Source organism: Eumetopias jubatus, unplaced genomic scaffold (assembly GCF_037043125.1).
Source record: "Eumetopias jubatus isolate StellerSeaLion01/CBP00866 unplaced genomic scaffold, mEumJub1_p1.0 scaffold_17, whole genome shotgun sequence".
Lineage (NCBI taxonomy): Eukaryota > Metazoa > Chordata > Mammalia > Carnivora > Otariidae > Eumetopias > Eumetopias jubatus.
In genome coordinates, this window is record NW_028274823.1 from 44,363,733 (window position 1) to 44,380,135 (window position 16,403).

General features: G+C 40.0%; 1 protein-coding gene across 3 annotated transcripts in view; it reads left to right on the forward strand.

Annotated features, from left to right (window-relative positions):
- Positions 1 to 16,403, forward strand: part of GRID1 (glutamate ionotropic receptor delta type subunit 1) — a 711,804-nt gene that overhangs the window by 458,852 nt on the left and 236,549 nt on the right. Inside the window, exon 6 of one of the 3 annotated variants that reach the window (XM_088019785.1) lies at positions 11,963 to 12,003. The exons of the other annotated variants lie outside the window; for them this stretch is intronic. Coding sequence (XP_087875911.1) covers positions 11,963 to 12,003 — 41 coding nt within the window. The remainder of the gene's footprint in view (positions 1 to 11,962; positions 12,004 to 16,403) is intronic. 3 annotated transcript variants of the gene reach the window in all.

The window sequence follows — 16,403 nt, forward strand, 5'->3', positions numbered from 1 at the left end:
CTGAGCCCCTTTTATCAGAGTGCTCTGTCTCATCCCACTCATGTGTCTTGTGAACACGAATATAATCGTTTTTCATCTTTACCAATGTTATAGATAAAAAGGCTCACTGCATTGTGCTGATTTGTACTTCTTTGCTTATTAGTCAAGCCAAACACTTTGAACATTTATTTTTTTATCATACCTATATATAATTTTGTGACTTAGTTGCTTATGTCCTTTGTGCAGATGTATTCATCTTTTGTCATGTGACTGGATCCTTACAACGAACTTCTGAGAGAGATATTACTAACACTGGAGTCAAGATTACAAACTTGAGGGTCAGGAAAGGTCTAAGGTATCACAACCAAATAAAGACAAGTTGTAATTTTAAGTTCACATTGATTTTTTTAAAAGATATTATTTATTTATTTATTTGAGAGAGAGAGTGTGAATGAGAGGGAGAGGGAGAGAGAATCTGAGCTGACTCCACACTGGCACAGCCCAATGTGGGGCTTGACCCCACAACCACGAGACCATGATCTGAGCTGAATCCATTAGTTGGACGCTTCACCAAGGTGCCATCCTTGGTTAAGTGCCACCCAGGCGCCCCAAGCTCATGTTGATTTTGTTCAATGTGGTGCTGCCTTTGAGCCAGCCCAGTCCTATCTTAAAGGGAGATACAGGTTCATTTATGTCTTTTAAGGGTGAACATTTCTACACCAAAGAAATAAATCTTCCAATTCTTATATTGGATTAGATCATTTTAAGTCCTGAATCAATACTGGGTTTTACAGCCTAAAGTGACATAGAATTTTCTATTAACTTTAGAAAATAACACAAAAAATTCCTGAAACTTTCTCTAATTTGTATCCAACAGAAGGACCCAATGTCAATGGGCCCATAGAAGGCACATAAAGTAGTTTTTATGATGTGACCCAGAGAATCTTGTGTAAGGCCCTGGCTCTGTTTTGTGGGATTCATCAATGGCCCCAGGGAAGCCCCTCCAAGAAGACTTGCAGTGAGGGAGCAGGCACCCTCCTTTCTTTTATGGGGAGTGGAATCATGTCCATGTTCTCCTTCCCCCTCAAAGAAATGTTCCTCACTAAATCCTCTTTCCCTCAATTTTGACTCTTCTGGTTGTTGTTGTTGTGGTTGTTGTTGTTTATAGCCTCCTTGTGGGTGAGAATATTAAAATATTAATATAAATCATAATTGACATTAAAAATACTGTACAATTTGATGGGTTATGATTTGGAGGGTTTTTTTTTTTAAGATTTTATGTATTTATTTAACACAGAGAGATAGAGAGAGTACAAGCAGGGGGAGCAGCAAGCAGAGGGAGAAGCAAGCTCCCCACTGAGCAGGGAGCCCGATACAGGACTCGATCACAGGACCCCGGGATCATGACCTGAGCCAAAGGCAGATGCTTAACCAACTGAGCCACCCAGGCACCCTGATTTGGAGTTTTGACATAGACACTTGTAAAACTATCACCACAGTCATAATAATGCACCTTTCTATTACCCACAAAAGATTTTTCATGTCCCCACGTAACCGGTTTCTCTCTCTCCACCCAATCCCAGGTAACCTCTGATCCGTTTTCTGTCAGTGTATATTACTTTGCATTTTCTAGGACTTTATATTAATGGAATCATACAGTACATACTCATCTTTTGTGTAGCTTTCCTCACTCAGCGTAATTTTGAGAGGCATTCATGTTATACATAGATTGATGGTTAATTTTTGTATATGGTGTGAGGTAAGGGTTGAGGCTAATTTTTGCTTTATTTTGATTTATTTCTGTGCATGAATATTTAATTGTTCCAGCATCATTTGTTGAAAATAATCTTCTTTCCCCTTTGGATCATTTGTTGAATATCAATTGGCCTTCAGTGTTTGGATCTATTCCTAGATTCTCTCTTCTGTTTCATTGACCTATATGTCTATCTTCACACCAGTGCCACACTGTCTTTATAACTGTAGCTTTCTGGTTAGTCTTGAAATCAAGTGGAGAAAGTTTTCTACCTTTCCTTCTTTAAAAATTTGCCTTTACTCTTCCACATCCTTCACATTTTCATAGGCCTGGGACTGGGATGAGTCAAGCAAGGCACCTAAGGCACAAAATTTAAGAGGGAACTCACCCTCGAGTTTGTGCAAGCACCTCAGCTTAGTTCTGGCCCTGCATTTCCATATACATTTTAGAAGAAGGCCTGGTAGGATTTTAATATCATTTTTATTGACTCTAGAGATAATCTGAGGTAGAACTGAGAGCTTCACAATATTGAGTCTTCTGATCCAGGAACAAGGCATATCTTTTCATTTATGTATATCCTCCTTAATTATTTTCAGCAGTGTTCGCCAGTGTTAAATGAATAGGTCTTGTTAAGTTCATCCATACATTTCTAATATTTTTGATACAATGGTAAATAGTGCTGCTTTTTCTTCCTTTCTTTATTTTCCCCCACTGGGGGAAATTTATTTATTTATTTTTAACATTTGTTATTTTTTATTATTATGTTAATCACCATACACTACATCATTAGTTTTTGATGTAGTGTTCCATGATTCATTGTTTACATATAACACCCAGTGCTCCATGCAGAACGTGCCCTCTTTAATACCCATCACCGGGCTAACCCATTCCCCCACCCCCTCCCCTCTAGAACCCTCAGTTTGTTTCTCAAGGTCCATAGTCTCTCATGGTTCGTCTCCCCCTCCAATTTCCCCCCCTTCATTTTTCCCTTCCTGCTATCTTCTTCTTCTTCTTCTTTTTTTAACATATAATGTATTCTTTGTTTCAGAGGTACAGGTCTGTGATTCAACAGTCTTACACAATTCACAGCGCTTATCATAGCACACACCCTCCCCAATGTCTATCACCCAGCCACCCCATCCCTCCCAACACCCACCACTCCAGCAACCCTCAGTTTGTTTCCCGAGATTAAGAATTCCTCGTATCAGTGAGGTCATGTGATACATATCTTTCTCTGATTGACCTATTTCACTCAGCATAATACCCTCCAGTTCCATCCACATCATTGCAAATGGAAAGATATCATTCCTTTTGATGGCTGGGTAATACTCCATTGTATATGTATACCACATCTTCTTTATCCATTCATCTGTCGATGGACATCTTGGCTCATTCCATAGTTTGGCTATTGTGGACATTGCTGCTATAAACATCGGGGTGCACGTACCCCTTTGGATCCCTACATTTGTATCTTTGTGGTAAATACCCAGTAGTGCAATTGCTGGATTGTAGGGTAGCTCTATTTTCAACTTTTTGAGGAAGCTCCATACTGTTTTCCAGAGTGGTTGCACCAGCTTGCATTCCCACCAACAGCGTAGGAGGTTCCCCTTTCTCTGCATCCCCGCCAATATATGTCATTTCCTGACTTGTTAATTTTAGCCATTCTGACTGGTGTGAGGTGGTATCTCATTGAGGTTTTGATTTGGATTTCCCTGATGCCAAGCAATGTTGAGCACTTTTTCATGTGTCTGTTGGCCATTTGGATGTCTTCTTTGGAAAAACGTCTGTTCATGTCTTCTGCCCATGTCTTGATTGGATCATTTGTTCTTTGGGTGTTGAGTTTAAGAAGTTCTTTATAGATTTTAGATATTAGTCCTTTATCTAATATGTCATTTGCAAATATCTTCTCCCATTCTGTCGGTTGTCTTTTGGTTTTGTGGACTGTTTCTTTTGCTCTGCAAAAGCTTTTTATCTTGATGAAATCCTAATAGTTCATTTTTGCGCTGGCTTCCCTTGCCTTTGGCGATGTTTCTAGAAAGAAGTTGCTGTCGCTGAGGTCGAAGAGGTTGCTGCCTGTGTTTTCCTTTAGGATGTTGATGGACTCCTGTCTCATGTTTAGGTCTTTCAACCATTTTGAGTCTATTTTTGTGTGTGGTGTAAGGAAATGGTCCAGTTTCATTCTTCTGCATGTGGCTGTCCAATTTTCCCAACACCATTTGTTGAAGAGACTGTCTTTTTTCCATTGGACATTCTTTCCTGCTTAGTCAAAGATGAGTTGACCATAGAGTTGAGGGTCCATTTCTGGGCTCTCTATTCTGTTCCATTGATCTATGTGTCTGTTTTTGTGCCAGTACTATGCTGTCTCGATGATGACAGTTTGGTAATAGAGCTTGAATTCTGGAATTGTGATGCCACCAGTTTTGCTTTTCTTTTTCAACATTCCTCTGGCTATTTGGGATCTTTTCTGGTACCATACAAATTTTAGGATTATTCGTTCCATTTCTTTGAAAAAAGTGGATGGTATTTTGATCGCGATTGCATTGAATGTGAAGATTCCTCTAGGTAGCATTGACATCGTCACAATATTTGTTCTTCCAAACCATGAGCATGGAACGTTTTTCCATTTCTTTGTGTCTTCCTCAATTTCTTTCATGAGTATTTTATAGTTTTCTGAGTACAGATCCTTTCCCTCTTTGGTTAGATTTATTCCTAGGTATCTTATGGTTTTGGGTGCAATTGGAAATGGGATCGACTCCTTAATGTCTCTCTCTTCTGTCTTGTTGTTGGTGTATAGGAATGCCACTGATTTCTGTGCATTGATTTTATATCCTGCCACTTTACTGAATTCCTGTATGAGTTCTAGCAGTTTTGGGGTGGAATCTTTTGGGTTTTCCACATAAAGTATCATATCATCTGCAAAGAGTGAGAGTTTGACTTCTTCTTTGCCAATTTGGATGCCTTTGATTTCTTTTTGTTGTCTGATTGCTGTGGCTAGGACTTCTAATACTATGTTGAATAGCAGTGGTGATAGTGGACATCTCTGCTATGTTCCTGACCTTAGGGGAAAGCTCTCAGGTTTTCCCCACTGAGAAAGATATTTGCTGTAGGTTTTTCATAGATGGCTTTTATGATATTGAGGTATGTACCCTCTATCCCTATACTCTGAAGAGTTTTGATCAAGAAAGGATGCTGTACTTTGTCAAATGCTTTTTCTGCATCTATTGAGAGGATCATATGGTTCCTGTTCTTTCTTTTATTAATGTATTGTATCACATTGATTGATTTGCGGATGTTGAACCAACCTTGCAGCCCAGGGATAAATCCCACTTGGTCGTGGTGAATAATCCTTTTAATGTACTGTCGGAGCCTATTGGCTAGTAGTTTGGTGAGAATTTTTGCATCCATGTTCATCAGGGATATTGGTCTGTAATTCTCCTTTTTGATGGGGTCTTTGTCTGGTTTGGGTATCAAGGTAATGGTGGCCTCATAAAACGAGCTTGGAAGTTTTCCTTCCATTTCTATTTTTTGGAACAGTTTCAGGAGAATAGGTATTAATTAATTCTTCTTTAAATGTTTGGTAGAATTCCCCTGGGAAGTCATTTGGCCCTGGGCTTTTGTTTGTTGGGAGATTTTTGATGACTGCTTCAATTTCCGTAGTGGTTATAGGTCTGTTCAGGTTTTCTATTTCTTTCTGGTTCAGTTTTGGTAGTTGATACATCTCTAGGAATGCACCCATTTCTTCCAGGTTATCTAATTTGCTGGCATAGAGTTGCTCATAATATGTTCTTATAATTGTTTGTATTTCTTTGGTGTTGGTTGTGATCTCTCCTCTTTCATTCATGATTTTATTGATTTGGGTCATTTCTCTTTTCTTTTTGATAAGTCTGGCCAGGGGTTTATCAATCTTGTTAATTCTTTCAAAGAACCAGCTCCTAGTTTCGTTGATCTGTTCTACAGTTCTTTTGGTTTCTATTTCATTGATTTCTGCTCTGATCTTTATTATTTCTCTTCTCCTGCTGGGTTTAGGCTTTATTTGCTGTTCTTTCTCCAGCTCCTTTAGGTGTAGGGTTAGGTTGTGTATTTGAGACTTTTCTTGTTTCTTGAGAAAGGCTTGTATTGCTATATACTTTCCTTTAGGACTGCTTTTGCTGTATCCCAAAGATTTTGAACAGTTGTGTTTTCATTTTCATTGGTTTCCATGAATTTTTTAAAATTCTTCTTTAATTTCCTGGTTGACCCATTCATTCTTTAGTAGGATGCTCTTTAGCTTTAGCCTCCATGCATTTGAGTTTTTTCCAACTTTCCTCTTGTGATTGTGTTGTAGTTTCAAGCAATTGTTGTCTGAAAATATGCAGGGAATGATCCCAATCTTTTGGTATCAATTGAGACCTGATTTGTGACCTAGGATGTGATCTATTCTGGAGAATGTTCCATGGGCACTAAAGAAGAATGTGTATTCTGTTGCTTTGGGATGGAATGTTCTGAATAGATCTGTGACGTCCATTTGGTCCAGTGTATCATTTAAAGTCTTTATTTCCTTGTTGATCTTTTGCTTAGATGATCTGTCCATTTCAGTCAGGGGGGTTTTAAAGTCCCCCATATTATTGTATTGTTGTCGATGTGTTTCTTTGCTTTTGTTATTAATTGGCTTATATAATTGGCTGCTCCCATATTAGGGGCATAGATATTTTCATGTTAGATCTTCTTGTTGGATAGACCCTTTCAGTATGATATACTGTCCTTCCTCATTTCTTATTACAGTCTTTGTTTTAAAATCTAATTTGTCTGATCTAAGGATTGCCACCCCAGCTTTCTTTTGGTGTCCATTAGCATGGTAAATGGTTTTCCACCCCCTCACTTTCAATGTGGGGGTGTCTTTGGGCCTAAAATGAGTCTCTTGCAGACAGCATATCTATGGGTCTTGTTTTTTAATCCAATCTGATAGCCTGTGTCTTTTGATTGGGGCATTTAGCCCATTTACATTCAGGGTAACTATTGAAAGATATGAATTTAGTGCCATTGTATTACCTGTTAAGGTAACTGTTACTGTATGTTGTCTGTGTTCCTTTTTGGTCTATGCTACTTTTAGGCTCTCTCTTTGCTTAGAGAACCCCTTTCAATATTTCTTGTAGGGCTGGTTTCGTGTTTGCAAATTCCTTTAGTTTTTGTTTGTCCTGGAACCTTTTTATCTCTCCTTCTATTTTCAGTGACAGCCTAGCTGGATATAGTATTCTTGGCTGCATATTTTTCTCATTTAGTGCTCTGAATGTATCATGCCAGTCCTTTCTGGCCTGCCAGGTCTCTGTGGATAGGTCTGTTGCCAATCTAATATTTCTACCATTGTTGGTTACAGATATCTTCTGAGCTGCTTTCAGGATTTTCTCTTTGTCTCTGAGACTCATAAGTTTTATTATTAGATGTTGGCATGTTGACCTATATTTATTGATTTTGAGGGGTGTTCTCTGTGCCTCCTGGATTTTGATGCCTGTTTCCTTCCCCAAATTAGGGAAGTTCTCTTCTGTAATTTGCTCCAGTATACCTTCTGCCCCTCTCTCTTTCTTCTTCTCGGATCCCAATTATTCTAATATTGTTTCATCTTATTGTATCACTATCTCTCGAATTCTGCCCTCGTGATCCAGTAGTTGTTTATCTCTCTTTTTCTCAGCTTCTTTATTTTCCATCATTTGGTCTTCTATTTCACTAATTCTCTCTTCTGTCTCATTTATCGTAGCAGTTAGAGCCTCTGTTTTTGATTGCATGTCATTAATAGCCTTTTTGATTTCAACTTGGTTAGATTTTAGTTCTTTTATTTCTCCAGAAAGGGGTTCTCTAATATCTTCCATGCTTTTTTCAAGCCCAGGTAGTATCTTTAAAATCATCATTCTGATCTCTAGTTCCGACATCCTACTAATGTCCATATTGATTTCCATCCCTGGCCGTCGGTACTGCCTCTTGTTCTTTTTTTGGAGGTGATTTTTTCCATCTTGTCATTTGTCCAGAGGAGAATATATGAATGAGAGAACAAAATGCTAACAGGGTAACAACATCCCCAGAAAATATACCCTAAACAAATCTGAAGAGACCTGAATTCGGGGGAAAATAAAGGGAAAGAAAGAAAAAAGAAAAAAAAAAGAAAAAGATAAAAACAAACAAGCAAAAAGAAAACAATAACAGAATATGATCAAATATGATCAGATTGGTGCATAGATCAATGCCACACACTAGATTTTGTGTGTATTTTGGTCTGTTAGAAGAAAGTGCCTCCCAAAATTTTAAAGAAAGAAAAACTTATATATGTATAAAAATAAGGGTAAATATGATGAAGGGATGGAATATGACTGTAAAGATGAAAAGTATAAAAGAGTTTATAAAAGGAATTGATAAGTTGGTTGAAGAAAGAAAGAAGAGGATTTAATAAAAAAAAAAAAAGGGAGAGAATTGATCAGGCATGAGACTAGGACAAAGCCATACACTAGAGATTTAGGGTATATTTTGGTGTGGTAGGAGAAACTGTATCCCAAAATTTTAAAGAGAGAACAATTTATATATATATACCAAAAATAACGGTAACTACTATGAAGGGATAGAATATGACTCTAAAAATGAAAAATAAAAGATTTTTTAAAAAAGGGATTGATAAGATGTTGGTTGAAAAAGGGAAAAAGAAAAATTAAAAAAAAAACAGTTAAAAGACATTAACTTTGGAAGACTAAAGAATCATGGGAAAAAAAGCCATGAATTCTATGTGCAGTATTCGCCTAGCGCTGGAGTTCTGCTGTTCTCATTGAGCGGTAAACTTGGTCTTGGCTGGCTGTTCTTGCTGTTCTTCTGGGGGAGGGGCCTGTTGCCGTGGTGTCCAAACGTCTTTGCTGGAGGCGGAATTGCCCCACCCTTTGTCGGTCTGGGCTAAGTAATCTGCTCAGGTTTGCTCTCGGGACCTTTGTTCCCTGGAAACTTTCTCTACAGCTTTGGAGGATGAGAGTGAAAACGGCGGCCTCCTAATCTCCACACCGGAGTAGCCGAGAACTGGGGTCCCCACTCCTCAGTGCCCCCCCCCCAGAGAAAAGCAGTCAGTTGCTCCTGTCTCCCCGGTCTCTGGCCGCACTCCGTGCTCACCCAGCCTGTGACTGAGCGTTTCTATCTCTCGCACCTGACCCTGTGTGGAGTCTCCAAACGCAGCAGATCCCTGCAGTGCACTCCTGCACTGCTCCTTCCTGGTGAGGAAGGGGAGTCTCCCTGAATCTGCCGCTTGTTGGGTCCCTGCTGGAAGAGCAGTGGCCTGACTGTGCTGCGGATCACGGTTTATGGCAACCCCGAGCTGAGAGCCCGCTCCTCGGCTCCGTCTCTGCAGCCAGCTTCTCCGCTCTGATACCTGGGAGCTCTGTCCCTCTCAGGCACCCCTTGTCTTTCTTTGACCCCGAGGGTCCTGAGACCACACTGTCCCATGAGGGTTCCACCCCCCGCTTACCCGCTGGAGCGACGTCCCTCAGTGGAGCAGACTTCTAAAAGTTCCGATTTTGTGCTCGGTGGCTCTGTCACTTGCCAGTAGTGGCTGATGGAGGCCCCCTCCCCCGCCGTGTATCCTTCCGAATATTGCCTCGGATTCACTTCTCCGCACGTCCTACCTTCCAGAAAGTGGTTGCTTTTCTGTTCAGAGAGTTGTTGCTATTCTTTTCTTTGATCTCTTGTTGAGTTCATTGGTGTTCAGAATGGTTTGATCCCTATCTAGCTGAATTCCTGGGACCAGAGGAAATTTAGGTCTCCTACTCCTCTGCCATCTTGCTCCTCCCCCGAGTGCTGCTTTTTCAACTTAAGTTTACATTTCTTTGTTGCCAACGTGTAGAAAATACAAATGATTTTTGAATATTGACCTTGTATCTCACAACCTTACTAAACTTACATTTTAGTTCTAGTGGCTTTATTTGTAGATTTACTGAGATTTGCTCTACAGACAATATTATGTTTTATGTGAATAAAGACAGTTGTACCTTGTCCTTTCTACTCCAGATCTCTTTGATTTCTTTTTCTTACCCTATTGCAATGGCTAGAACCTCCAGTGCAATGTTGAATAGAAGTAATAAGAGTTTACATCTTTGCTTTTTTCCTGATTTTAGGGGGATACATTCAGCTTCCTGCCATTATTTATGATGTTACCTATAGGTTGATCATTGATACTCTTAGTCAGGTTGAAGAAGTTTTCTTTTATTATTGGCTACTAAGGGTTTTTAATACAAGTAGAAATTGGATTTTGTCAAATGTTTTTTATGTATCTATTGATACATTCACATGGTTTTTCTTTTTTGTATTCTGTTGACATTGAGTATTAAATTCATTCATTTTCAAGTGTGAATCCAACCTTACAGTCCTGAGATGAATCCCACTTAATCATGATGGTGCTGGGTTTTGTTTTGTTTTGTTTTGTTTTGAGTTGTTGAATTTACACTTAGCTAAAGTATTAGCTAAGATATTTTAAGGAAGTTTTGTATCTATGTTCATGAGGGATGTTAGTTTGTAGTTTTCTTATCTTGTAAACCCTTTGTCTGGTTTTGTTATCAGGGTAGTACTGACCTCCTGGAATTAGAATATGTTTCTTTCTCTTCAGTTTTCTGAAAGAATTTGTGTAGAATTGATATATCTTCCTTAAACATATGTGAAGATATCTGGCCCTGGAAGTTTCCCTACCTACCCACCCATCTCCACGATGGGAAGATTTTTAGCAACTAATCCAACTTCTTTAGTAGAAATAAGGATATTTAGCTTATCTCCCCCCTTCCCCCCAAGGGAAGTTTGGTAGTTTGCATCTTTCAAGGAAGTTGTCCATTACGTCTAAGTTTCTTATAGTTCTGATATGCTTGTGATAAATTCTCCACCTTTTGTTTTTCATTCCTTAGAGATGTCATTTTACTGACTTATGGTTCACCTTGTTCCTGATGGGAGATCAGCTGTCTTTCTTATCTTTAGTTTTCTCTGCACACTGGATCTTGTTCCTCTGACTGCTTTCACGATTTTTCTTTTTCTCTCTGATTGTTTGCTTGGGTGTGGATGCCATCAAATTTGAAATTGTTTGACCATTATTTCTTCCAATATTTTTTCTGTCCTTCTTTCATGGACTTAAAAGACATGTGTATTAGGTTGCTTGAAATTTTTCCCGGCTCACTAATACTCTGTTGATTTTTCCCAATTTTTTTTTCCCTCTGTGATTCATTTTGGGACTTTTTGTTTTGATACTTTCAGGTTCATTTATTTTTCTTCTAATCTGCTGTTGATTTCATCTAGAGTAATTTTCATCACAGACATTGCATATTTTATTTGTAGAGATTCAAATTGCGTCTTTATTTTTCTCCCTATCATGTACGTACTTTCCTCTATGTTCTTGAACATATGGTGTGTGTTTATACTATTTATAATATCTGTTTTAATGTCCTGTTCTACTAATTCTGCCAGCTGTATTATTTCTGGGTCTCTTTCCATTGATTGATTCTTCTTCACATTATAGATAACATTTTCCTGTTTCTTTGCATGCCTGGTAATTTTAGACTAGATGCCAGACATTGTGAATTTTACGTGGCTGGATGCTTGATTCTTTTTTTCCTTTAAATACTTCCTCCCTCTGTTCCTCCCCCCTTGGACAGAGTCAAGTTATTTTGGAACATTTTGATTTTTTGAGACTTGCTCAGAAGCTTTGTTAGGTCAAAAACAGTTTTAGTCTCTTGCTAATTTGACCCATTATTGAGGGTTGGTAAACCTGATCCTTCCAGGTGGTCCTTTCCTTAGACTCAGGTAGTTACTTCACTCACATGCACTAATAAATACTCAGCTAAAGACTCAACGGGAACATTCAGTAGATTTCTGGAGGGCATTTTTTTGTGTAGTTCTCTCTTCTCCGGAATTCTGCCTTATGAATTGCAATTGTGTTGGCCTTCTCAAAACCCAAACTCTCTTCAATTCATGGAGGCCATCAGGCTCTACCTAGGTTTCCCCTTCCTCTGCTGCAACCTGGAACGTCTCTGTTAGCGTTAAGTTCATGCTCACTTCATTTGTTTCTTTTCTCTTGGGTATCACTTTTCAGCTTTGCCTGTTGTCTAATACCTGAAAACTGCCCTTTCCTATGTCTTGTTTTTTATTTAAGGTGAATGATTATTTCAGTCCCTTTGAGTCCATCATGGTCAGAATTTATACAGTTAATTACCATGCTCTATATCTTCTACTCTTCTGAATTTATAGTCTCAGATCTTTACACTTGAGTCTATACAATTGGATCCAGTTCAAAGGTAAGGGCTTTGACACGGTAAACATGGGGCTATGAACTTCAGAGCCATCCACTTCAGGCTCTGGGTCATGCATTTTTATTTTCATATCCTATTTGGAAATTTTTAAAACAATATTTCAGGATTTTAAATTATAATGCAATTAAAAATTATAATTTTCTGCCAGTTCCCTGGGGATTAAAAAACCATGAAGTGTTAATGTGAAACATAAGGTCTCATTTTGCTAGTGGTAGGGATAGTTGTGCACAAATAAAAGCAGATTTAAATATTCTCCTGAGACAAACAAATAGGTATTGCAAACAAAATAATTAAAGTGGTTTGTAGCAAGCAAGCAAATGAGTGTTGTGAAGGATCAGCTGCTATTATACTTATTTTTCCATTTGAATATCTGCCTGGGAGTAAGCTGCAAATTGAAGCTCTGATCAGCTTTTAAAAATTTAACAGAATGAAGAGCATTGGCTTTATGTTATAGAATTACTTAGGTCAGAGTTTCAAATACTAAAATTTTTTTTAAAAACTTTTTTTTAAAGATTTTATTTATTTATTTGACACACACAGAGAGAGCACAAGTAGGCAGAGCGGCAGGCAGAGGGAGAGGGAAAAGCAGGCTGTCTGCTGAGCAGGGAGCCCAACGTGGGGCTCAGTCTCAGGACCCTGGGATCATGACCTGAGCTGAAGGCAGACGCTTAACCTGCTGAGCCACCCAGGCGCCCATCAAATACTAAAAGTTTTGAGGTTCACCTTTTTTTGGGTGTGGAATTCTGAAGAACTTCTCCCCTTTGCTCCCTTTTCCTCTTCCTCCCTCTCTCCCTTCTTCTCTCTTTTCCTTTTCACTCCTTCCTCCATCTCTTCCCTTCTTTCTTCATAAGTATTTAGCAGGCCTGGTGCTCAATATTAGAAAGACAAGAGAACATGAGAGATATACATGTTGCCCTCAAGGAGCTAGTTGTGGTTCCAAGCCCAGTGTAGACGGAGCAATGGATTAGCACTTGCAGGGAACACAGAATTCACAGTGCCCTTAGATCTGAATCAGGGTTGTGGATATACAATCAAGGGCTAGAGAATCCTTAGAGATTTTGGATCTGAGTAAATGGAGTTACCTTATTCAACTCTTGAGACTCTTTTCCAGTTGAATTCTGTAGTGTTCTACTGGGGCCATAAGGTTGCGTGAAGGGCCACTTTTCTGACTATGACTGTAGAGCCTTGTTACCTGGACAAATCTTACTCAGACTCTGCCCTGAGTTGTTGAATTGTGTAGACACTACACTACTGTCCTTCCCTCCAAATGGCAGACAAAGCTATGTTTAGCTTGTCCCTACAGTTATTTGTGCTTTTAATATTCGGGTCCAGACCTGCAGAAGAATACATTTCGGCTCCAACTTAGAGCATATTTCAGGTATATCACATCTGAAGAAGGGAGGGTCAGGTTAGCAATCACTGAACCACTTCTGGGAATTGCTTTGACCTACCTTAGATGTTCAGAGCCCTTGGAATTAAGGGAAACTGCCTGAGCAGAGGGGAGTGATATGGGGTTGTGGGAATTCAGAACTTGCAAGCTTGCTGGGAGCAGGAAGGCTGAAGAAGATGGGAGTAGGGAAAAGAGGGAGGGAGGAAGAGTGAGATCCAAGAGAGGGAGCGGAAATGGGAAAGGAGAACATGAAAGTAAGAGACAAGAAAGAAAGGAGAGGAGAGAAGGGGGGGTGTAAATCTCACAGACAGCCCACTCTAGCCCAGCCGTCATCCATAAATAACTCACAGCCAGAGGAGCTTTACTGACTGTCTCCCGTAAATGCTGGGGACATGTGTGTGTCCCCTGTCTCATTGGAGGACAGATGTCCACTTTGTGGTCATGGTCAAATATAATAGAATAAAATGTGAGGAAATAAAAACTCAATTAAATGAAATAGAATAAAAGAGCCACTAAAAATGCAAAACCCCAGGGGACTTTTTTGGGCTTTCTGGGCGAGATAGCAGACTCTCCTGTAAGGCGACAGGCCTGGGGAGGGTTTCCCAGAACTGCAAAGGGAGCCTGAGGGGACATCTGTTTCACCTTATGGTCATCGCCAGGTGCGGGTCTTTAGGAAACAGGGCCAGCTGCTCACTGCTAGCTGGTCTAACTGGGCCACTTAGGGGAAGGGGCTGTGATGGAGAAGGTGGAATGTGGGGACAGCTCTGCCACCTGTACCCTGGGCAGCCCTGGGTAAAAAAGGCAGGCAGAATGCTCGCTTAACTGTGAGCAGAACCCATTTGTGTCACTTATAAAAATAAAGGAAGCCGTACAAATTTTCAATTAATGAGCCATTTTATTTAATGATAGGATGGTTGAGTCCTGGTTTGATGTGTTGGCAGGGAGTCAAGTGAACCATGGGGTCTCTTAGAGATGAGGACCAGGAAGGAGCTACATGCAGATTGAGATGGTCTGCTGGGAGCTCCTGTAAGGATGTGCATGAGCCATGGGGTGGAAAAGGGCCGAAAGAGGGCTGCTCTGGCTTGCCCTGAGGCCAGGCTGTGGCCCATGTTTTGCTGGACCTCAAAGGATGTATGAAGAGCTTTAGCTTCTGAGTTAGAAGGATAAGGAGTGCTCACTGCAAGGCTCCATACTAGACATGTTGAATCCCATTACGTTAAAGTCACTGAATTCAGTCAAAACCCTGGGAAGTACTGTTACCCAATTACAGATTACACTCAGAGTAATTAAGTGCCTTGTCCAAGTTATGCAGCCAAGAAGAGGAGAAACCAGGACTGGAACCCAAACCCATTGGATTCCAGAGCCTACACTCTCTTCACTTCACTGCATAATAGCCTAGACCAGTGCTTCTTAAATTTGAGCATGCCTAACGGTCAAAATGCAGATTCTGATTAGATAGGTCCAGGGTAAAGCCTGAGATTCTGCATTTTTTAACAAACTCAGAGATGATGCTGATGCTTTTGGCCCATGGACCACACTGTGGGGAGGAGGGGCATCCTCTATGGCAATTTTCTACATCCCGTGTAAAACAGGGAGACACGAACTCAGAGATGATGCTGATGCTGTTGGCCCGTGGCGCACGCTGTGGGGAGGAAGGGCATCCTCTATGGCAATTTCCTACATCCCATGTAAAACAGGGAGACTCATGCATACCCCATGAGCTTTTAGGGGATGATGAATGAGACAGGGTGTCTCTGGTCAAAACCACCACTCAGAAAGTGCTTTCCTGCCACCTTTTCTGTCCTGGAGATGTAACCAGCCCCAAGCTTTGGCAGCTTCCTCCCACCCTCTTTTCCTCACCAGGATGTCCTGGTCTCTATGGAGCCTTAGCTTGCCTTGTCTTAAGTGCCCCATAGGGATCTGAATGCAGCAGATATTCTAGAAAGCCCGTTGACTTTGTTGGGAGGAAATCTTCCATCACGACTCTGTTGAATCCTCCTTTTTTCTCTCTCAAGCCAGCTTTGTCTGTGAAGTTTCCTTACTATCATCAACTTTAGATTACTGGCACCATGGTTGTTAGGAGGGAAATAAACTTTATTATTTCTCCAGAGATGGAATAATGCTGGTATCACACAGATGTTTGATAGATCTAGGCCTTTCTAAAGAATAAAAGGAAATGACTAATAATGTGATTACACAGCCCTATGTACGTTTAGAGCTCTATATAAATGCTTAATAATATTTCCCCTGATATCAGAAGGTTCCGAAAGTTTACTGAAGTCTTAAAGATCAGACAGAGACTTATTTGTGCATGAGTTTTGCCTCTGATTTGCCAAAGTGTATATTTAGAAAAAGGAGATCCTTACTATTTTAATTGCTGTTTTGAAAATTTCTCCTCATTATGAAAATTTACCCTCTTTGCTGCTTAAACAGACATGGAGTCAGACTTCTGCAGTGATTCTCTCTGTTTTCAATAAAAATTTCCAAGAGGCATAAAAGATATAGGGCATGACATTACAAATACCTACTTGTCCACCGTTCAAATTTTGCCATATTTGACATCTCAATTTTGAAGAAGCTGACCATTTCAGATATAATTGAAGTCTGTTCTGGACCTGCTTACATTAAATCCCATTAAATTCTGTGTCAGTCAGATTGCTTTTTACTAAAAGTAACAGAAAAATATGAATCCAGTTTCCTTCAGTGATCTGAGGCTTTATCATCTCACCTTAGAGAAAGCTCAGAGGTAGGTCATGAGGTTACAGGGCAGGGTGATTTAGCTGTTAACTAGTTTCCTCCGGGATCCTTGGTCTGTCTGTTGTGTTCAGTGTGTTCAGCCTGCCATCAAGTGGAATTTCCCCACGACTCAAACCTCCAGAGGTAGAAAGGTGCTGTATTCTCTTGGTGGTCATCTTAAGATTGAGCAAATCTCAGAATTCCTCAAGGAGAACCCCTTCATATCTCAACAAACAGAAATAGAGTCATGAACCTTCTC